The sequence below is a fragment of the Etheostoma spectabile genome, chromosome 9, assembly GCF_008692095.1.
Source record: "Etheostoma spectabile isolate EspeVRDwgs_2016 chromosome 9, UIUC_Espe_1.0, whole genome shotgun sequence".
NCBI lineage: Eukaryota > Metazoa > Chordata > Actinopteri > Perciformes > Percidae > Etheostoma > Etheostoma spectabile.
In genome coordinates this window covers 33,620,234-33,643,444 of record NC_045741.1, presented here as the reverse complement: position 1 = coordinate 33,643,444, position 23,211 = coordinate 33,620,234, and the positions used below count along the sequence as shown (strand labels likewise).

The 23,211-nt window shown below is 40.0% G+C and overlaps 3 protein-coding genes across 3 annotated transcripts; 2 read left to right on the top strand and 1 right to left on the bottom strand.

Moving 5' to 3' along the window:
• Window positions 1–222: 222 nt before the first annotated feature.
• LOC116695368 (galactose-specific lectin nattectin) lies at window positions 223–3,590 on the top strand. Its single transcript, XM_032525587.1, has 6 exons — window positions 223–285; window positions 694–805; window positions 895–1,016; window positions 2,002–2,133; window positions 2,271–2,379; window positions 3,393–3,590. The coding sequence occupies exons 2-6, from the start codon at window positions 733–735 to the stop codon at window positions 3,458–3,460; spliced, it is 504 nt and encodes a 167-aa protein (XP_032381478.1). The 5' UTR covers window positions 223–285; window positions 694–732; the 3' UTR covers window positions 3,461–3,590.
• Window positions 3,591–7,397: 3,807 nt separating this feature from the next.
• Window positions 7,398–9,554, top strand: LOC116695369 (ladderlectin). Its single transcript, XM_032525588.1, has 6 exons — window positions 7,398–7,571; window positions 7,689–7,763; window positions 8,145–8,257; window positions 8,415–8,549; window positions 8,733–8,844; window positions 9,154–9,554. Exons 2-6 carry the CDS (start codon window positions 7,703–7,705, stop codon window positions 9,219–9,221), a joined length of 489 nt encoding a protein of 162 aa, XP_032381479.1. The 5' UTR covers window positions 7,398–7,571; window positions 7,689–7,702; the 3' UTR covers window positions 9,222–9,554.
• Window positions 9,555–13,554: 4,000 nt separating this feature from the next.
• LOC116695367 (ladderlectin) lies at window positions 13,555–15,966 on the bottom strand. The gene is made up of 7 exons (XM_032525586.1): window positions 15,819–15,966; window positions 15,627–15,701; window positions 15,506–15,541; window positions 15,212–15,327; window positions 14,967–15,101; window positions 13,977–14,088; window positions 13,555–13,657 (listed from the first exon to the last, which is right to left on the bottom strand). The coding sequence occupies exons 2-7, from the start codon at window positions 15,685–15,687 to the stop codon at window positions 13,590–13,592; spliced, it is 528 nt and encodes a 175-aa protein (XP_032381477.1). The 5' UTR covers window positions 15,688–15,701; window positions 15,819–15,966; the 3' UTR covers window positions 13,555–13,589.
• Between the last annotated feature and the right edge of the window lie 7,245 nt (window positions 15,967–23,211).

Genomic DNA, 23,211 nt, shown 5'->3' with positions numbered 1-23,211 from the left:
TGTTATCAGTTTGATGAAACTTCTAATTTTGTGTATTAACATCATTTTGTGAGTGCAAACACACAACTAGGCTGAAGTGAGTTTCTGTAGAAGACAATTCTCACGCACGCCTCAAACAGGAGTCTCTGTGGCATGAGTATACTTACAGGCTCTGTTTGTTCTCATAACGGATCATATGAAAATGAGCCATTAGCATGTCCCGAGGGCATGAGTGATGAGTATAATAGTGAGAGGAAGAACCACCTGACAAACAGAGGAGCAACGAGGAACCAGAACGCATTGGTGGTGAGCATGGGCTAGATTCTTGTTGTATGTAGGTATACATCTATACTGTATGTCTTTATTAAGTTGTCTCCTAATTTCACAGGTGATTCAGTGAATGCTGGACTCTAAAGTCTGATAGGCTCCTATGTAAGCAGCTGAACTGTATTATATTACATTTGATTGGTAATCTTCTACACATTCTATGGGGTTATGGGTCAAAGAAGACATGAGATGTTAATTAATGAGCTTTGAGGTGCTTGTAGGCAGGTGTTTCCTCACCTGAACTGATTGGGAAACCCTGGGTTTATTGAACTAGAACATCGGGCAATGGAAATGAATCCAGGGCATGTTGATGTTGCTTCGTGGTACAGGCCTGTGGTAAATAAACAGGCTGTCAAATATTCATACTTCAAACTGTCACATCTTCAGATCATATTCTATTGGACTACTGATAGTGAGGCCTGAGCAATGCGTCCAGCTGTGGTAACCGCTGTCCTGCTGTTGGTGTCCATCCTGGAGACTGTGACGGCCGAGGGCGTTTGTAAGTACTTTACCATTGCCGACAGGTTTTTTTTAAAAACACAAAAAACCAAGAAACATTTGCTAATTCAAGAGCTTTTGTTTCCACAGATTTAGATCCACAATTTTGTCAACAATACCCGGCTCCGCCATGTGGTGACGGATGGAGCCGCACTGCTCCGGATCGCTGTGCTAAACTCATCGGGGTTCAGAAAAATTTCAATGATGCACAGGTGATGCAAACACACCCACACACCCACACACCCACACACACACACACACACACACACACACACACAACTGCAAGCAGCATGATGGGGTCAAAGCCTCGAGTCTCTCTAGCAACACAGGAAATATTCCGTGTTGATGAATGAACAATCTTCTGTGTGCATTTTATATGTGCATTCTTATTATTCTTAATCCCCCCCCCCCCCCCCAACACTCTGACATCTCTCCATTTAGTGCATGTATAGGACCTGAGCATGTGTGTGTAATGTGTCTAATAATAACAGAGTAAAAACACTGTAATATCCCCTTGCAGGATTTATGAAATATACATTATTATTATTGCACATCTATTCACTTTGTGATGGTATGATTTGGTGAAAGAAGGGGCAGGACCAAATAAGCTATTTGCTTCCGCCTACTCCTTAAACTAATCCTTTTTATTGTTAATTTCTATCTATCTGTCCAATCTGAGGACTATGGTTACCTGGTCCTCAGATCTCTGCAGGGTAAATCCAGACAGCTAGCTAGACTCTCTGTCCAATCTGAGGACTATGGTTACCTGGTCCTCAGATCTCTGCAGGGTAAATCCAGACAGCTAGCTAGACTCTCTGTCCAATCTGAGGACTATAGTTACCTGGTCCTCAGATCTCTGCAGGGTAAATCCAGACCGCTAGCTAGACTCTCTGTTCAATCTGAGTTCTCTGTTTCAAAGACAACCCTTGACCGTACACATGTTCCTTCCTGAGGAGATTTTGCAGAGGCACTGCAGCTCTGTGCAGCGCTTAGCCCCGCCCAAGATGATTGTGATTGGTGTAAAGAAATTCCAATGAACCAGAGCACATTTTTCTCCCATCCCTAAATGCTGTGTGGACTCGCCAGACCCTCCTTTGCAGCGCTGTGGAGGAAGGTCTGACAATGCGGGGCTAGTCCCCTTGGGCTTGGATTATAAACTGGTGATGACTAACATGCTTACATTTCTTTTCCCTTCAGGCACACTGTCGCTCCTTAAACAGCGATCTGGTGTCCATACACAGTGAAGACGAAATGAACACCCTGACTTGTTTGACCTATCATGCCTATCATGATTCCAAGAAGTTTTGGGTTGGAGCCAAAAGATCAGGGGTAAGCAGTGAAAGTCATGTTGGCTGGGTTGGTCAACTCATTGATGGGTGGATGAAGGGGAGGAAAGACCCTAATGCAAATACATAGAGGAGTGTGTGAGTCACGTCATCACTCATTTTCACCTTTATGTTTTTCAGGGTGTTTTTGGATTCGTTGATGGATCCAAATTCAACTACAACTCATGGTCACTCGGGGAGCCGAACAACTCTGGTGGAAAGGAGGACTGCATCGAGTCAGTCTTTAATAGTAAGGAAAAATAGATGAGTAGAGAGAATGTTAGCAGTTTTAAGAATGGGTGGAGGCCAAAAATGGACTTTTAATCATGGAAAAATAGTCTTTTTCTTTGAAAATATTCAAAGTATATTACAAGATCCTGAACAAAGTGTTGTGGGGCTAACAGCAGCTTCTAAGTTCAAATTCATGAGCTTTGGGTGTGACTGAAAGAATAAGTTAGATATCATGAATACGCCCTGCTTCTGAACAGGTGGCATTCTGGGATGTTGCGGGAGGAAGACCCAAAAGTGGAGTAGAGGAGGAAACTCAAAGGCTTTGTTTGAACCCAAACAAAGTCCACAAAAATACAGGAAAAATTAAACAGCCACAAAAGGTCCCAAAAATAGTCCAGGGGGAGAAAGCTTAGCAAAAACCAGGGAACGATGACAGGGTAACACTCACGGGGAAAGGTCCAGACGAGACGTAGGACAGCACGACGCCAACGGTCACGAGGACTAAACAAACCGACAGGGCAAAAGGATCTGGGACGGGAAGCACAGACATTAAGTACACGAGGTAATGAAGTAACGAGAGGCAGGTGACAGGAAGGCAGGGAACCAGGTGGACAACATCAGGTAATCACAAGAGCGGGAAGACACAGGAAGTAGAACTAGAGGCGAGACGAGACAACAACCAGACTTCAAAATTAAACAGGAAACAGAACGCACAGACATTCAGGGGGACACCAGACAAGAACAACACGAGACCGGGGCGAACACTGAGACACCAGCACAAGACCAAAAGAGAACAAAAGAATCCAAACAAAAAAAACAAACCACAACAGTATTCATCAAGTTGAATCAAACTTTTTAAGACAAAACTGTTTCTGCATGAGGCCCATGTATTATCTCTGTGCTTAAAGCAGGAAATGTGACTCCAGTACCTCTGTGATTACCCTGTTTAAATGTTGATAATGTGTTTAGTAAATTACATAATAAGGATGTTCCCTAATGCCACTGAATCTGATGTTTTTTAATGTCTTCCAGGTTGGGAATACTGGAACGATGTACCCTGCACAGGGGTGAAGTTCTTTGTGTGCGCCAAGAAGATGTGATCATCATCAGCTGATTTCACGTTTTCAGTCAGTGTGTGAGCTGACGACCTGTGCTGCAGTCTGATTCATGATAACCACTGCAAACACAAGCTTATAAAATTACTCCAATAAACGCTTCAGTATTCTTTTTCTAGCGTCTTATTTAATAGCAATGGTCTTCAATGTATTAGATTAAAGAATTGTAGCTCAGTCCACAGGGATTTGGGTCCCTGTATGGGACAAAGTACGGAGTGTGGATTGGTAGCTGGAGAGATGCCACTTCACCTCCTGGGCACTGCCAGGTGCTCTTGAGCAAGGCACCAAACCCCCCTAACCTCCCTACTGCTCAGGGTGCTGGTCCAACACTGGCAGCCCCCCCAATCTGACATCTCTCCATTTTGTGCATTGTCCTGAGAATGTGTGTATTTCACTCCTGTGTGTAGTGATTACTAACAAACAGAGGATCAATAAACAGTATAAATTATCATTATTATTAGAATCCAGCTCCAGCTCGATTAATCCAACGATTTATTATAGTTTTACATGAGCTGCACCGAGCTGAAAGTTATTAGCAATACACCTGTTACCTGACACAAAGGTTTCCCAATTGAAGTGGCCATTTTGTGTCCAACACACAACAATACATCAAAATCACTCTTACAATACAATACACGCTGTTTGATCAAAACAGTAATCCAGCATATTGCATAGAAGTGCATATTATTCAACATAACACTACAATGAATCTGTCAACTTGTCTTTAAGACACAAAGCAGATACAGATAGCTAAAACCCACCTTTCGATACACAATACTGTTGTGTTATATGGTTCCCATCATGACTTGCAGATATACTAATTTATATCTGTTAACCAACTGCCTCATTACCCAAAAACATTATGAGGAAGTAGGAGCTTCTGAAAACTTCAATAGAGAAGTTGAGGTTTCATCAGAAGGCATTGATACTGTCTGATAGCTTTACTCTGAAGGGGGGGTGGGGGGTGACCTCTAGCTCACCCAGAGAGAGCGTGCGCCCCGATGTAGGCTGAGTCCTTTGCAGTGACCAGGGTTCGAGTCCGACCTGCGGCCCTATGTTGCACATCATCCCTCATCTCTCTCCCACCTTTCCTGTCTATCCACTGTCAGTAAAAAAGGGGAAAAAATGCCCCCAAAAATAACCTTAAAAAAAAAATTTAGGCTACTCTTTATGCATTTGAACTGGGTCAATTTGACCCAAATACCATACAAGGGTTAAGTCATCAGGACCTGGAAACCATTATCCATGACTTGATCACCTCTTAGCTTAAATATTGTAATTAGCTGTGTAATATATTATTGTTCTATTACTTAACTTTAATTTCATCATGTAAGTTCTTTGTTTTTTAGTCATGCATTCTCTTTATTTTCTTCTAACATGTTGTGTTATTACCTGCTATGCACCTTGTATTTCTCTAATCTTGTATAAGTGCTGGAAAGCCCTTTGGGTCAGCTCTTTTTAAATGAGCCATAGAAATTAAACTGACCTGACTTTACTGTAGTATCTGTGGAGATTCAGTCATGATGATTATTGAATCTAACAAATTGATGCATCCTGTTCTTTAATCTTAATGGCTATCCCTGACCCTCGTTCTCCGTGAGCAGCAGTGTTGTGCAACACTTTGATATAAAACAGAAGTTGAGGAATTGTTGCATCAGAGCTTTTCTGTCTGTGCTGCACAAATTGCGCTGAGTCACTGAAGTTGCTTTTGTAAATTGCAAAATCATATTTGAAGCCCTTCTTTTCCTAAAATGATAACCTGAACAATATAAAAGTATAAAAAAGCCTCTCTAAACCTGGTTAGTCTACAAGTTTGTGTTTCATAACATTCCTGTTGTTGTAAATGTAAAATAATTACAGCTGTTAGCTCCAACATTTGAGCTTTTCCTATTAATTATAATGACCTAAAGCTGATATTATGAATAGATGTTGGGCTCTCCTGCGGTACACATGCAGGAACTTTGTCTTCTTCAAGGAAGAGTGCATGTTTTGGCCGTGATTCTATATATGTTGTGACTTTGGGTCTCCTCATTTATGTGTTTTCAACTTGATATACACTCACCTAAAGGCCGGTCTGAGTATTTCACAATTTGCTCAGTTACTGGGATTTTCAACCATTTCTAGGGTTTACAAAGAATGGTGTGAAAAGGGAAAAACACCCAGCATGCAGCAGTCCTGTGGGCGAAATGCCTTGTTGATGCTAGAGGTCAGAGGAGAATGGGCCGACTGGTTCAAGCTGATAGAAGAGCAACTTTGACTGAAATAACCACTTGTTAAAACCGAGGTATGCCGCAAACCATTTTTGAAGCCACAACATGCACAATCTTGAGGCGGATGGGCTACAACAGCAGAAGACCCCCCCGGGTACCACTCATCTCCACTACAAACAGGAACAAGAGGCTACAATTTACAAGAGCTCACCAAAATTGGACAGTTGAAAACTGGGAAAATGTTGCCTGGTCTGATGAGTCTGGTTTCTGTTGAGACCTTCAGATGGTAGAGTCAGAATGAGAACATGGATCCATCATGCCTTGTTACCACTGTGCAGGCTGGTGGTGGTGGTGTAATGGTGTGGGGGATGTTTTCCTGTCACACTTTAGGGCCCTTAGTGCCAGTTGGGCATGGTTTAAATGCCACGGCCTACCTGAGCATTGTTTCTGACCATGTCCATCCCTTTATGGCCACCATATACCCATCCTCTGATGGCTACTTCCAGCAGGATAATGCACCACGTCACAAAGCTCACATCATTTACAATTGGTTTCTTGAACATGACAATGAGTTCACTGTACTAAAATGCCCCCCCCCCCCAGTCACCAGATCTCAATCTGGACTAAAATGGCCCCCCCAGTCACCAGATCTCAACCCAATAGAGCATCTTTGGGATGTGGTGGAACGGGAGCTTCGTGCCCTGGATGTGCATCCCACAAATCTCCATCAACTGCAAGATGCTATCCTCTCAATATGGACCGACATTTCTAAAGAATACTTTCAAAGTCAAAGTCAAAGTCAGCTTTATTGTCAATTTCTTCACATGTCAAAACATACAAAGAAATCGAAATTTCGTTTCCCTCTATCCCACGGTGACAACAAGACATTTTAACCAATTTGGTCCACAGACAAACATAACATTCAAGTAAACAGTATAAAAAGTAAAAATAAGAAGATATGTACAATGAGGAAAATAAGAGCAGCAGAATTTGAGTTAAGAAAGTGCAATTATGCATACAGTTGACAGTCAATGTAATGTGCAAAAGTCAGGCGGTAGCATAGTGGTGCCGGTTATGTAAGAGCAGCAGAAATGTGTTCCCAAGTGTTTTCAGGACAACAAAAAGTGTGCAATGTGTGCAAGTGGAGTAGTGCAAGGCAAGGCAGCCTTGTTGAATCAGTGCCACGTAGAATTAAGGCAGTTCTGAAGGCGAAATGGGGTCAAACACAGTATAAGTATGGTGTTCCTAATAATCCTTTAGGTGAGTGTAAATGGCATTCCTACTTTACATTTGTCAGCAATGTTGCCCCACATAAGAACTTAATTATCTTGTGAAGACAAAGCAGATTTTCTCAAGGAAATGGTCTCAGCTTCCTTTCAATGAAGAAGGCTTTTCGAGATTTTATGAGAACAGTCACACATTCAATTCAATTGTATTTATAGTGTCAAATCCCAACAAGAGTAATCTCAGGACACTTTACAAAAACCGTTAGTCTAGACCACATGCTATAATTTACAAAGATCCAACAATTTCTCATGAGCAAGCATTTGGTGCGATAGTGGAAACCTCGGACCCAGACTCTTGGTGGGCGGCCATATGCTGCCGGTTAGGACCCAGGGACACTGATACAGATAAACACACATATGGAGAAATATGATTAATCATAAATATTGCAGTTGGTATGATGAACAGTGGCAATTATAATACCAATGAAGATAACAGAACTATGACTAGAACTAGTAGTAGTAGCAGCAGTCTGCTCTCAGTTTCCTTTTTTCTGAGAGATGATGAGATAAGTCGCTGTTTTTAAGTGCTGGTCTTCCTCTTGTTCAGCACCTCGTCACAGGACGGCTAAAAGAAGAGAAGAAGAAGACATTCTGCAGCAGGTTTTGTTACAATCTTTCTCATCATCTTATGACGTTCCTTTACTGGACTGACAGTCAGTTCTCACCGTCTGTCCCCTACACGAGTATCAGTACCATGTCTGTCTCTCTGTGTTAAAGCTCCCACCTTCACCATGAAGACCCTGACTGTGTTGGCACTGGTTTGTGCCGTGACGGCTCTGACTGGAGCTGCTCGTGAGTATTACGTGTTACAGATTTATTTTATTTTTTTCTCTTCCATGGATTGTACTTGTATTTTTTAGTCCTATTATTATTATTATTGATGTTTCATGTACATTGTATGTATGTAAATTGTATCCTAGTATTTCATTTCTATTTATATTCTGTGCTGTATGACTGATGTATGTTTGCTGCTGTAACACCATAATTTCCCATTTTTTTGGGATCAATGAATATCTATCTATCTACGTCGTGGTGATGACTCCACCTACGCTTTGTTTATTCTGCATTTTTAACACCTTCAAACTATCAAAATAGATGGATTTAATAGTGTAATATAAAAGTTCTACATAAAGAGACTTTAAGCTATAACCTCCACATTACCCCTGTGAATAGCTGATGTTAATCTGGTCAAGAGGTGGACCAGAGGCTGCTCCTGGGGTTGGTCTAGGTCCAACGACCGGTGTTTCCTCTACGTTGCCAGACCCATGACCTGGGCTAAAGCTGAGGTAACGCTGGCGACATTAACCTCTGCAACAGGCTCATTTTGTCAGCACGCACATGGACACTTGGTTTCTTGGCATTTTTTGCTGACTCAGTGTCGTCCTTTTTTACTTTCTTTAACAACTCCTCTCTTTGTTGGTCCGTCTGTCTCCCGTACCGTAGAAAAACTGTCAGTACCTGGGAGGAAACCTCGCGTCCGTCCGCAGCCTCGACGAGTACCACAAGATTCAGATAATGATCCTGACCGGCCGTCATGGGTACAAAGTGACATGGATTGGAGGCAGTGATGCACATGAGGTAATTTTGGCATCATTGCATAGAGTTGCAAATATTGCAAATCAAATATATATACTATTTATTGTATATTATACTGAACTGACACTTATACTTTATATTATTAACCTTTAACAAGGGTTAAAGACAGCATCATCCATTCAAATGAAGTGAAAGTCGAAGCAAATCTGCATTTCTTTATTCCAGGAAAAGCACTGGTTCTGGAGCGATGGCACACCTTTCCGCTACACCAACTGGTGTCGTGGACAGCCTGATAACAGTTGGGGCAGGCAGCATTGTTTGCAAATGAATTATGGAGGTAAACCCATATTTTGATTTTCGAACAGTAGCAGTGATACTTATGAGTTTTAAGGTCAGTTTTATAGCTCCGACAGCTCATCTAACATTGTGTCTTGAGCAAAAACGTCTTTCTGAGTCAGATATCGTCGCTGGGTTAACCATACACAGCATTACATCATTTACGTTTTTCCCAATGATCTGCATCTTATCATTGATCATAGTGTTTCGTAACTGTACCCATCAAGAATAATTAATCACGCATGATTAAAAGTTTGAGGTTTTGTTGATGTGTTGCATTCGCTGACTCGCCATTTTTCTGTACATACAGCTCAGAAATGCTGGGATGACAACAACTGCAGCGCTCGAAGACCGTCTGTCTGTTCCAAGAAAGCCTGATGATGAACCCGACACAGAAGCATAACGGACCCGGAAAAAACCACACACACTGGGGGGGGCTGCCTTTAATTACATTCATCTTTACTCCGTCAGTCTCACATCTGAGCTGAACGGTTCTTCTTTAAGTTTCATATCTTTATTTCTGTTCTATCGCTGTAACGCTACTTAAGGAAGGAAGCGACAGGTGACATAAAGAGGAGCTGGACTGTCTCTGAGGCCTCGTGTCTTTAATGAGATCAGACTGAATGGGTTATGAAAAGATTGCTTTTAGCACAACCTGACACATATATTCTCTTCTTTCTTGTCTTATGCAAAATTAAAAGCCTGAAGCATTAAAACAAGCTGGTCTGTGTTTTATCTCCTTTATTGCCCCAGTGTTACACCTGCGACTCATACGGGCAGATGTTCTGCATGCATCACGTCTAAAAGCAATCGTCTCTGCTTGGGACGAAAGATGACATTTAACATAATTTTTCATATATGTACTCATATAAGCCCAGAGAGCACATGACCCAAAGAACCATTTAAAAGTTCACCCAGGTACCAGAGTCTGAGTAATATTTGGTATCTTCACTGTCCATCTTTAAATATCCAATGTTGTCAAAATAACCATTGGTTGATATATATAACATATACATTTATATATATGTTATGTACTAAGACTAAAGACTCAGATAAATGATAATTCCAAAGATTATTCTGTGCTGCGCAAATTCCGCTGAGTCACTGAAATTGCTTTTGTAAATTGTAAAATCATCTTTGAAGGCCTTCTTTTCCTAAAATAATAAACTGAACAATATAAAAGTATAAAGAAAGTCTCTCTAAACCTGCTGAGTGTACCAGTTTGTATTTCATAATATTCCTGTTGTTGTAAATTTAAAATGATTACAGCTGTTAGCTCCATAATTTGAGCAGTTATTATTAATTATAATGACCTAAAGCTGATATTATAATTAGATGTTGTTAGATGATTATAATTAGGCTCTCCTGCAGTACACATGCAGGAACTTTGTCTTCTTCAAGGTAAAGTGCATGTTTAGGCCTTGAGTCTATATGTTGTAACTCTGGGTCTCCTCATTTATGTGTTTCCAACTTTATATACATGCCATTTCTACTTTACATTTGTCAGCAATGTTGCCCCACATAACAACTTAATTAATTTATTAAATAATTATCTTGTGATGACAAAGTAGATTTTCTCAAGGAAAAGCTTCCATTCAATGACGATCACAGGAGAAGGTTGTTCTGATATGAGAACAGTCACACATTCAATTTTATCAAATGTAAACTTTTCCCCTGATATTCTAAAACATTGAGAGAAAAAGAAGATTGCTGCAGATGTGTTCAGGTTTCTTGGTGCTTGACACACCACGGGTTCATTTTTATAGGATTATTTTTGAGAAGAAACACAGCAAGAAAGACAGACTCGTTCATGTGAGTGAGAAACTCACTAGCTTACTAAACTTTTAGTCACTTTAAAGGGGAATTTAGGATTTTACAGTTTTGTCTTCAATGTTCCAACATCTCACACAGACACAGAAATTCAGAGATATTTATTAATGTCAGCGTTAAAGGACGGGTTCACATCACGTCTGTCTCTTAAAACAAGTGTCAAGTACCAACACATCACCCCCGTTCTCAGAGCTTTGCACCAGCTTCCTATGGAAACTAAAAAATTAATATCTAATTATTGATGTACAAAGCCCTGAATGAAGTGACTTGCAGTTTTACACATGCATATCAATCGGCCAACACCCTCGGCGTCTTGTTGCCTAAAAACATTTTGAAGAAGTAGAAGCTTCTGGAAGCAACTTCAACAGAGAAGTTGAGGTTTCAGGCTGTGAAAAGGTTTCACTTAATGCCAAGTCATTATTGTAGAAAAACATGACCTTTGACTTTCAAACACATGAGAAGACTCAAAACTAACAACACGATAATACATGCCAATATAATAATAAATACAATACATATAATCTAATTATTAATAAATAACAAGACTGAAAAAGTGACAAAAATGTCAAAAAGCGATAATAGTGTTGAAAAAAAATGGTTTTCAGACGTCAGTATTCACTGAACCAACTGTGAAATGAGCCAACTTGATAAAGTACAGGACATGCAGGTCAGATTTCTACATACAACTACTCGCCTTGTCTTTCCCGTATTCTCTGGTTATTTCAAATTACTACTTACTGATTTATGGTGTTGTCTTATTAGTGAAGTGCAGAAGAAACAATTAAGATATAATGTCTTGACTTGTTAGTTCGACATACAAACCACATGGTTGATAACATTCAAACACAACTTAAAAGTGTCTCAATGCTAATTTGTGTGGCATCTTAACCAAAAGACCATTATTTATCTGTGTCTATTGGGAATTCATCTTAAAAAAACAAGGCTGATATAGTCAGTAGAGGACCCCAGGGGTCAATGCTTGGACCCCTGTTGTTCAGTCTGTAGATGCTGCCTCTAAGTCACATCGTTCAGATGTAATCACATCAAACACTGTTGCTTTAAATATATCTCTCCCTGTTTAAAAGAACTAGTTTGACATGTGGGGAAAGATTTATTGCATAATTAGATGTGAAAAAGGGAATCTAAGCACCTCAAAGATTACTAGTTAATACATGTCTTTGTAGGCATATAACCCCCATGAAACATGTAGTAGATTAACTATGCAATCTGATACCTTGTCTTCAGGTCCTTGACCGTTCACTTAATTCAATTTTATTTATAGTGTCAAATCCCAACAGGTGTTATCTATCTCTTTAATAACCTAAGGTAAACTTTATAAATAGATGTAGGCAGGGGTGATTCCAGGGTTTTTTAAGTGGGGTTTTCTCAAAATACAGCAGAGAAAATCTGCTTAGAAGTATTAGAAACTACGGAACAACCTAATGTTATTCTGCTAAATAAAACAGGACATTCAATTTTCACTCATCTCATTTTCAAACTAATCATATATCAGAATACGATACACAGTTTCTTAAGACTCAGTCTGCCACTTAGTCTTAGTACAGTATGTACATATATATCAACCAATGGTTATTTTGACAACATTGAATATTTAAAGATGGACAGTGGGGATACCAAATATTATTCAGACTCTAGTCCCGATGTGAACTTTTAAATGGGCCTTTGGGTCATGTGCTCTCTGGGTTTACATGAGTACATATATGAACTATTATGTTAAATGTCATCTTTGGTCCCAAGCGGAGACGACTGCTTTCAGACTGCTTTTGTCAACATTGCTGACAAATGTAAAGTAGAAATGGCATGTATATAAAGTTGGAAACACATAAATGAGGAGACCCAGAGTTACAACATATAGACTCAAGGCCTAAACATGCACTTTACCTTGAAGAAGACAAAGTTCCTGCATGTGTACTGCAGAAGAGCCCAACACATATTAATAATATCAACTTTAGCTTATTACAATTAATAATAACGGCTAACATTTTGGTGATAACTGCTGTAATCATTTTAAATTTACAATAACAGGAATGTTATGAAATACAAACTGGTACACCAACCAGGTTTAGAGAGACTTTCTTTATACTTTTATATTGTTCAGTTTATTATTTTAGGAAAAGAAGGCCTTCAAAGATGATTTTACAATTTGCAAAAGCAACTTCAGTGACTCAGCGGAATTTGCGCAGCACAGAATAATCTTTGGAATTATCATTTATCTGAGTCTTTAGTCTTAGTACATAACATATATATAAATGTATATGTTATATAGATCAACCAATGGTTATTTTGACAACATTGGATATTTAAAGATGGACAGTGGGGATACCAAATATTATTCAGACTCTGTTACCTGGGTGAACTTTTAAATGGTTCTTTGGGTCATGTGCTCTCTGGGCTTATATGAGTACATATATGAAAAATTATGTTAAATGTCATCTTTGGTCCCAAGCAGAGACGATTGCTTTTAGACGTGATGCATGCAGAACATCTGCCCGTATGAGTCGCAGGTGTAACACTGGGGCAATAAAGGAGATAAAACACAGACCAGCTTGTTTTAATGCTTCAGGCTTTTAATTTTGCATAAGACAAGAAATAAGAGAATATATGTGTCAGGTTGTGCTAAAAGCAATCTTTTCATAACCCATTCAGTCTGATCTCATTAAAGACACGAGGCCTCAGAGACAGTCCAGCTCCTCTTTATGTCACCTGTCGCTTCCTTCCTTTAGTAGCGTTACAGCGATAGAACAGAAATAAATATATGAAACTTAAAGAAGAACCGTTCAGCTCAGATGTGAGACTGACGGAGTAAAGACGATCAATTTCAAGGCAGAAACACCCCCCCCCCCCAGTGTGTGTGGTTTTGTCCGGGTCCGTTATGCTTCTGTGTCGGGTTCATCATCAGGCTTTCTTGGAGCAGACAGACGGTCTTCTAACGCTGCAGTTGTTGTCATCCCAGCATTTCTGAGCTGTATGTACAGAAAAAATGGCGAGTCAGCGAATGCAACACATCAACAAAACCTCAAACTGTTAAACGTGACTAATTTTTCTTGATGGCTACAGTTAGGTAACACTAGGATCAATGATAAGATACAGATCATTGGGTTGAATGATGTAATGCTGTGTATGGTTAACCCAGCGACTGATTTGACAAAACCAAACAATGTCTGACTCAGAAAAACTTTTTTGCTCAAGATACAATGTTATATGAGCTGTCAGAACTATAAAATTTACGTTAAAATTCATAAGTATCACTGCTACTGTACAAAAATCAAGATATGGCTTTACCTCCATGATTCATTTGCAAACAATGCTGACTGCCACGACCGTTATTAGGCTCTCCTTGACACCAGTTGGAGTAGTGGAAAGGTGTGCCATCGCTCCAGAACCACTGCTTTTCCTGGAATAAAGAAATTAATTGAACAAGCCATGGAATTAAAATCTTTTAGATAAACCTTTATTGATCCCCAGAGGGAAAATGCAGATGTTACAGCAGCACAAGGACAGAAAAAAGGACAGATGCATACAAGTGGTTTCTTTTTATAAAAACTTGTCCAAGTGCATGTGACCAAGAGCGAATGACAAAGTTCATTTTTTATGCTGCACATATCTGGAACAAACTCCCCAAAAAACTGGAGGGTTGCTTCGACTCTCACTTCCTTTGAATGGATGATGCTGTCTTTAACCCTTGTGTTGTCCTTGGGTCAAATATGACCAATTTCTACATTAGAATTATGGGTTTCTTTGAAGCAAATTGCCCCAAATTAACATGAAAGTGTGGATGTACGTTGGACGGAAGCCACGTGAAATTAATGATGAGTTTCATTGAACTGTGGGTGTTTGTGTTTTTCAATTTTATAGCATTTTGAAACAAACTGTGACCCACTCAACATCCTCTGATCTTAACTATAAGCCCAAATTATCCATCATTTCTGTTTTTTCAACAACAAAAAATAGGTATTATTAAAAAGTGACAAACGTTTCAGAAAGCATCAAAAAACATTGGGAAAATAAAAGTGAATTTGCAATTTTGACCCTGAAGGACGACAAGTTCAGTCTCTATTTTAAGTACAGCTCCTTTATGATAATATGGTATGATGTAGTATAGAATATAAAACATAATACACAGTGAAATGTAGTAATAGAGCATGTTTGCCTGATAAAGAGCAAGGAAGTATGTAATCTAAAGTATAAGTCTAAGTTTAGTATAATATGCGATAAATAGTATATAGATTGGATTTGCAATATTTCCAACTACTGCAATGATGCCAAATTTACCTCTTGTGCATCACTGCCTCCAATCCAAGTCTCTTCGAACCCATGATGGCCGGTCATCATCATCATCTGAATCTCGTGGTACTCCTGGAGGCTGCGGACGGACGCGAGGTTTCCTCCCAGGGACTCACAGTGTTTCTACAGACAGACCAACAAAGAGAGGAGTTGTCAAGAAACCAAATGTCCAAATGTCCACGTGCATGCTAACAAAATGAGCCTGTTGCAGAGGTTAATGTCGCCAGCGTTACCTCAGCTTTAGCCCAGGTCATGGGTCTCGCAACGTAGAGGAAACAACGGTCGTTGGACCTGGACCAAGGCCTGGAGCAGCCTCGTACGGTCCATCTCTTCACCAGATTAACATCAGCTATTCACAGGGGTAATGTGGAGGTTAAAGCTTGAAGTCTCTTTATGTAGAACTTTTATATTACACTATTAAATCCATTTATTTTGATAGTATGAAGATGTGATAAATGCACAATAAACAAAGCGTAGGTGAAGTCATCACCACGACGTAGGATCCATCGACAAGAACAACTACTCACCTGTTTGGTCTTCATCAGCCTTTTCCTCTCGAGGAGCTGGAAGAAGTTCGACACCACAGTTATTGGATTGGATTGTTGCAGTTTGTTGGCATTAAATAAATCCTTAACACGTAATACTCACGAGCAGCTCCAGTCAGAGCCGTCACGGCACAAACCAGTGCCAACACAGTCAGGGTCTTCATGGTGAAGGTGGGAGCTTTAACACAGAGAGACAGACATGGTACTGATACTCGTGTAGGGGACAGACGGTGAGAACTGACTGTCAGTCCAGTAAAGGAAAGTCAGGAGATGATAAGAAAGACTGTAACCAAACCTGCCGCTGAATGTCTTCTTCTTCTCTTCTTTTAGCCGTCCTGTGACGAGGTGCTGAACAAGAGGAAGACCAGCACTTAAAAACAGCGACTTATCTCATCATCTCTCAGAAAAAAGGAAACTGAGAGCAGACTGCCATTACTACTACTAGTTCTAGTCATAATTATGTTATATTCATTGGTATTATAATTCCCACTGTTCATCATATCGATTGCAATATTTAGGATGAATCATATTTCTCCATATCTGTGTATCTGTATCAGTGTCCCTGGATCCCAAGAGTCTGGGTCCAAGGTTTCTACCTGTTCACATACCTGTAAAAAGAAAGTTTTTCTTGCCATTATTGCACCAAATGCTTGCTCATGCGAAATTGTAGGATCTTTGTAAATTACAGAGTGTGGTCTAGACCTACTCTATTTGTAAAGTGTCCCAAGATTACATCTGTTGGGATTTGACACTATGAATAAAATTGAATTAATTGAACGGTCAAGGACCTGAAGACAAGGTATCAGATTGCATAGTTTATCTACTACATGTTTTATAGGGGTTATGTGCCTACGAAGACATGTATTAATTAGAGATCTTTGAGGTGCTTATATTCCCTTTTTAACATCTAACTACGCAATACATATATCCCTAAATATAAAACTAGTTCTTTAAAACAGGGAGAGATATATTTAAAGCGACAGTGTTTGATGTGATTACATCTGAACGACGTGACTTAGAGGCAGTATCTACAGACTGAACAACAGGGGTCCAAGCATTGACCCCTGGGGTCCTCCACTGACTTTTTGTATGACTTTTTTTCAACACTATTATCGCTTTTTCTGACATTTTTGTCACTTTTTCCAAAGTTATTTAATATTTCTAATGTTGACATTTTCAGCGCAAGCCCATTTTTTGTTATATAAAAACTGAAAGCAGGTCAAATTTGACCCGAGGACAACATGAGGGTTAAGTGGCCACAAATTAGTATATTCGTGGCCACAATTTCTAAATTTTTTGTCATGTCAGGGGCTCCGTAGATCCGAGAAGCACCCTTCTCAAACTTGTTATTTAATAATAATTAGATTATATGTATTGTATTTATTATTGTATTGGCATGTATAATCGTTCTGTTAGTTTTGAGTCTTCTCATGTGTTTGAAAGTCAAAGGTCATGTTTTTCTACAATAATAACTTGGCATTAAGTGAAACATTTTCACAGCCTAAAACCTCAACTTCTCTGTTGAAGTTGCTTCCAGAAGCTTCTACTTCTTCAAAATGTTTTAATGCAACAAGACGCCGAGGGTGTTGGCCGATTGATATGCATGTGTGAAACTGCAAGTCACTTCATTCAGTGCTTTGTACGTCAATAATTAGATATTAATCTTTTAGTTTTTCATAGGAAGCTGGTGCAAAGCTCTGAGAACGGGGGTGGTGTGTTGGTACTTGACACTTGTTTTCAGGGACAGACACAATGTGACCCCATCTCTAACGCTGACATTAATAAATATCTGTGACTTTCTGTGTCTGTGTGAGATGTTGGAACATTTTTGACAAAACTTTAAAAAACCTAAATTACCATTTAAAGTGACTACAACTTCAGTAAGCTAGTGAGTTGCTCCCACACATGAACAAGTCCGTCTTTCTTGCCATTTTTCTTCTTAAAAATAATCCTATGAAAATGAACCCTTGAACAACAAGAAACCTGAACACATCTGCAGTGAGCTTCTTCTTCTCTCTGTATGTTTTAGAATATCAGGGGAAAAGTTTACATTTGATAAAATTGAATGTGTGACTGTTCTCATATCAGAACAACCTCCTCCTGTGATCATCATTGAATGGAAGCGTTTTCTTGAGAAAATCTGCTTTGTCATCACAAGATAATTAGAGACAGACATGATGTGAACCCGTCCTTTAATTAGTGATCTTTGAGGTGCTTATATTCCCTTTCTCACATCTAACAATATTTAGCAATAAATATTTCCCTAAATATCAAACTAGTTCTTTTAAACAGGGAGAGATGTTTTTTTAAAGCGACAGTGTTTGATGTGATTACGTCTGAACGATGTGACTTAGAGGCAGTATCTACAGACTGAACAACAGGGGTCCAAGCATTGACCCCTGGGGTCCCCCACTACCTATAGCAGCCTTTTTTTTAAGATGAATTCCCAAAAGACACAGATAAATAATGGTCTTTTGGGGAAGATGCCAAACAAATTAGCATTGAGACGCTTTTAAGTTGTGTTTGAATGTTATCAACCACGTGGTTTGTATGTCAAACTAACAAGTTAAGACATTATGTCTTAATTGTTTCATCTGCACTTCACTAATAAGACCACACCATAATTCAGTAAGTAGTAATTTGAAATAACCAGAGAATACAGGAAAGACAGGGCGAGTAGTTGTATGTCAACTTTATCAAGCTGGCTCCTCATTTCAGAGAATACTGACGCCTGATAGGCTCATGGTGGAAGCAAGCACCTGAAGATTGTTGTTCTGTATGTCTGTTGCGTCCTCTTGTGGTTGAAAGGTTGAGTGTAGCTATGAAACTGTTCCTGCAGAGGAAGAGGAAAGAAGATGAAATAGTGTGTGATGTGAAGTGTTTGGTGCCGGGTGCGGAATAATTAAGACACAATAGATGAAAATCCCAAAAGAGCAGACATAGTAACTGACATAACTGACTCACTCCATGTCTTGGCTCCCTTAACTGAGAATGATGTCTGGTCAAAGGTGGTTTTACTAAAGGAGATCCACTGGCCTGTGATGACTGCACCATGTCACTGAGAGCTTGCAAAGCCTGTTCATGTAAGCACTGGAATGCCATGTAGTTGTTGAGTCATGACACGTTCAGCTCTCACTGCACGTGACCATGATGTGATCCGGTTGGCCTTTTGCCTAATACTTTCACCGCTCACTTGTGGAGCCTCTCTAACGGTTTAGTCACATACGGGCTTGCCTGCGACCGTGAGAATTTTTTAAACCTCAGTTATTGTGCTAAAAACTGAGTTATTGTGCTAATAACTGAGTTATTGTGCTAATAACTGAGGTAAAACCCCACTTAAAAAGTTAGACAGTCCCTAAATACTCCATATGAATGTAAATTGTCTTTAACAAGTTTTTTCCTGTTTGTCAAATTTCAGTACAGCACTCATGTACACAACACCTGCACTACCTGATAATGTTGTGGTTTTTGTTCCTGTTTTTCTCCCATCTACACCACCCACTTTCTGTTTATCTTTAATATCGGTATTTACACTATTTTATTACAAGTACTTACTTTTTAATATTTATGGTCACAGGTTAATATAATTTATATTATTATATTATGCTACCGACTCTTGCTTTATTACTCTAATTACACATTCAATTTAATTTCAACGTCACTTAAACTGCAATATTGTTTCTTGTATCATGGCAACCGCACTTTAAAATACCTTTATTTGACGCCATTTTGCTTACTCAGTCTACCATGTAATCATTAATCATAATCCATTGTTTGCAGGTATTTCTTGTGTGTTTACTTGTTTGTGTGGGGTTTTTTTCGTGTTTTTTTTGCTGTTATTGAAGAAAATGCTGCTGTTGTTGTTGTGGGATGAATAAAGCATAATCTAATCTAATGTAAAAGTACATTCCACCACTGAAAAGTACAGAGCCCCAGACATGACATTCAAAATACTGATTTGTGGCCACAATAGACTAATTTGTGGCCACTAAATACAATTTTGGGAATAATGACGTAGCATAAATATTATAACCAAGTTCTGCTTTGCCTGTGTGGGGCACATAGGCTGCCCAAAGAAAGCTAACGGTACAGTCATGGACATAGAGGATTTGTATAGTATATTCAGTACATATCCAGCTTTAAATCTTGTTCACAAGACTAGGTATGTGTATCCGTAAAATTCTGTTTATAATAGTATTCATCTCTATATTTATTCAGTACATATCCATGTCCTGCACTTATGGAACCAGTGTATATCCTGCACCTGCTGCTGTTGCACTTCTGGTTAGACCTGAACTGCATTTCGTTGCCTTGTACCTGTGTAATGACAATAAAGTGGCATCTAATCTAATCTAATTGACTTGTAGTTTAGGGTGGGCATGAGTTACAGAGAGAGTCTAAACAGCGTGGTATTGCAAGGAATCGTTGTTACCGAGATACTGAGAGCCCAGATGCTAGATACCGGAAAAGGTACGACTTGGACAAATATGCATTTCGTGGCCACATATTACTATATTGTGGCCACACATAAGTATTAACCCTCGTGTTGTCTTCCTGTCAACCGTGAAAAATGGTTATCGCTTTTTCCGACATTTTTGTCACTTTTTCAATAAAAAGTGAAAGTGAAAGTGAAACCCAAAATGATTGTCTTGATACTGTCATGCATAAGACCTTTCTTCCTGTCCTGGACTCGGTCATGACTTGGACTCAAACCTCTTTGGACTTGGTCTTGACTTGGACTCAACTAGTCAACATGTTGCCTTCATGTTGTCTTCATGTTGTCCTCATGTTGTCTTCATGTTGCCTTCATGTTGTCTTCATGTTGTCCTCATGTTGTCCTCGGGTCAAATTGACCCGTTGTCCTATATCAATGTTCTTTTTAATTCCCCAAAATAACATTTACAAAAACAATTCCAAAAATAACTGTAAAAGTAAAGTTAATAAGTTAGTGTTACGTAGTGATGAAAACAAAGAAAAGTGACAAACGTTGAAAAGAAGCGTCAAACATGTTGAAAAAAGGGACAAAAAAACATAAAAAAGTGTTAAATATTACACTCCTAACGTGTTTTTGAATTTTGTAACCCTTTTGCATTTATTTAGCTTTCATAGCATTGACAGAATACACTCTTAAAGTGTCCTTCAAACTTTAATTTTTGCATACTTGGATAAGGTGTTTTATTGTTTTACCTCAGTATCTCTTATGTTCTTACTGAGTAGATATGAGCGTTGTGCACCAAAACACATATCATGGTTTTAAACATTGACATGAGACGGTTGAACATAGCAGGCGAACAGTGGACGGAAAATTGTGGTTTAGCATTTAGCTGCTCCAGTTCACGTCTGCATAGGAGGAAGACAGCGTACGTGGCCTCATGCAGGTGGTGTGACAGGTCTCGCCTCCACCTCGCTCTCACTATCCTTTAGTATTGAACGAGGCGTGCATTAGGACGGAGTTTTATTTGACCTAAAGTGGAACCTAAATCACGTAAACGCTCAGTTAATGTGTGAATGGATCTCTCTCCCAACGACTATCAAACACAACTCTCTGTATGGCTTTAAAAAAATCCCTTAACCCTCATGTTGTCCTTGGATCACATTTGACCCCTTTTTAGTTTTTTTCTCACAAAAAATGGGCGTTTGAAATAAGCTGAAAATGTCAACATTAGAAATATCAAATAACTGAAAAAAAAACCATCAAAAAAGCACCCACAACATTAAAGAAAGTGACAAGAAATGTCAAAAAAAAGCTTCTTTTTTTCATGGTTGAAGGGAAGACAACACAAGTGTTAAGACATATTTACTTCAGGAATTAAAGGAATTAAATATTTAATATCAAATTTGTTTGTTATAGGTCTTTTGTGATCTTATTTCTTAAAATAGATTCATCTATTCTGAGTAGTGTCTTTTATTTCTTGTATTAATTGCGTTAACTGTAAGAGTTAACTACGATTTGTATTTTTAAATGTTATGTCTGTGTGTGTAATGTTATGTCATATTGAGTATTGTCAAAGAACAGATTGCAGGAGCCCAGGAAGAATGGCTTTTAGCTTATGCTAAGCTAATGGGGATCCAAATAAAAAACACCTTTTTTTTAAAAAGAAAAATGGTGATGAAGTTTGCAAGATGAGGTCCTTGTCCCCCCATCAGGACGCCGTATGAGGCTTGTGATAACGGGATATTATAAGTGATGCTCGGGGGGTGAGGCAGTTTGTCAGAGGCTTTGCTGCTTTTTTTCTTGGAAAAAACATCACTGTTTCCCTCAGACGATGAGCACTGAATGAGGTAATGACAATTAAATGTTAAATTAGGAAAGTGTAATTTACACTCCGTATGTTACGTGTGGAACTCGGTTGAACCCAAATGCAGAAAATACAAAGACAAAATGACATTTTAACAGGTTTATTCCAATGTACAAGGTAGGGGATGCAACAGGGAAAATCCAAGTCCAAATCCAATAGGAATCTTGGGTACAGAGCGTGTGTGTGGTAACCTGTTTCTGAGGGTCCATGTCCAATAATCCAGAGATCTAGTGTGGACAGCAGGAGTGGTGGAGAGCAGGAGTGGTGGAGGGCAGGAGTGGTGGAGGGAGCAGGAAAGGTGGAGGGCAGGAGTGGTGGAGAGCAGGAGTGGTGGAGGGCAGGAGTGGTGGAGGGAGCAGGAGTGGTGGAGGGCAGGAGTGGTGGAGAGCAGGAGTGGTGGAGGGCAGGAGTGGTGGAGGGCAGGAGGTGGTGGAGGGCAGGAGTGGTGGAGGGCAGGAGTGGTGGAGAGCAGGAGTGGTGGAGGGCAGGAGTGGTGGAGAGCAGGAGGTGGTGGAGGGCAGGAGTGGTGGAGAGCAGGAGTGGTGGAGGGAGCAGGAGTGGTGGAGAGCAGGAGTGGTGGAGGGAGCAGGAGTGGTGGAGAGCAGGAGTGGTGGAGAGCAGGAGGTGGTGGAGGGCAGGAGGTGGTGGAGGGAGCTGGAGTGGTGGAGGGAGCAGGAGTGGTGGAGAGCAGGAGTGGTGGAGGGCAGGAGTGGTGGAGGGCAGGAGTGGTGGAGAGCAGGAGTGGTGGAGAGCAGGAGTGGTGGAGGGCAGGAGTGGTGGAGAGCAGGAGTGGTGGAGAGCAGGAGTGGTGGAGAGCAGGACTCACGTTCACAGAACTGTGGCAGACAAAGAATAATCAGGACAAGCAAGAATCACAAAAACTAGTGCAACCGGGGAGCAGCGAGACTATTGATGATCTGACGAAGAGTGGTAGGTTGATCGGGTATTTGAAGCATAGGTGATCGGAGATGATGAGCTGCAGCTGGAACCCTGACTCCCGCACACCAGGCTTCAGTCCTGCAATCAAGGACAGACAGGGGGGCAGAGACAGACTGCTACCGGCAGCAGACCTAACACTGTAACGATTTGGTAAAACGTTGGTGCCTACTGAACCTGGAACCACGACCTGTCTCTACATTACCCCAATTGAACTGGACTAACTGACTCAGGAGAGATTGAGGATCATGTACGGTCAATGTGAAGCCAACTCTTAAAATTAATGTAGAAACGCCAGGCAAACTTCTGAGTGACGTATAATAATTAATAATAATAATGTTTAGTTTCATAAGCCCAGGCATAAGGGTATGTAACCCCCCCCCCCCTACCTTTTAACTGCTACATATATTTTTGTCATTGTTGCTGTACCAATATCTGATCTACTGATTGTTG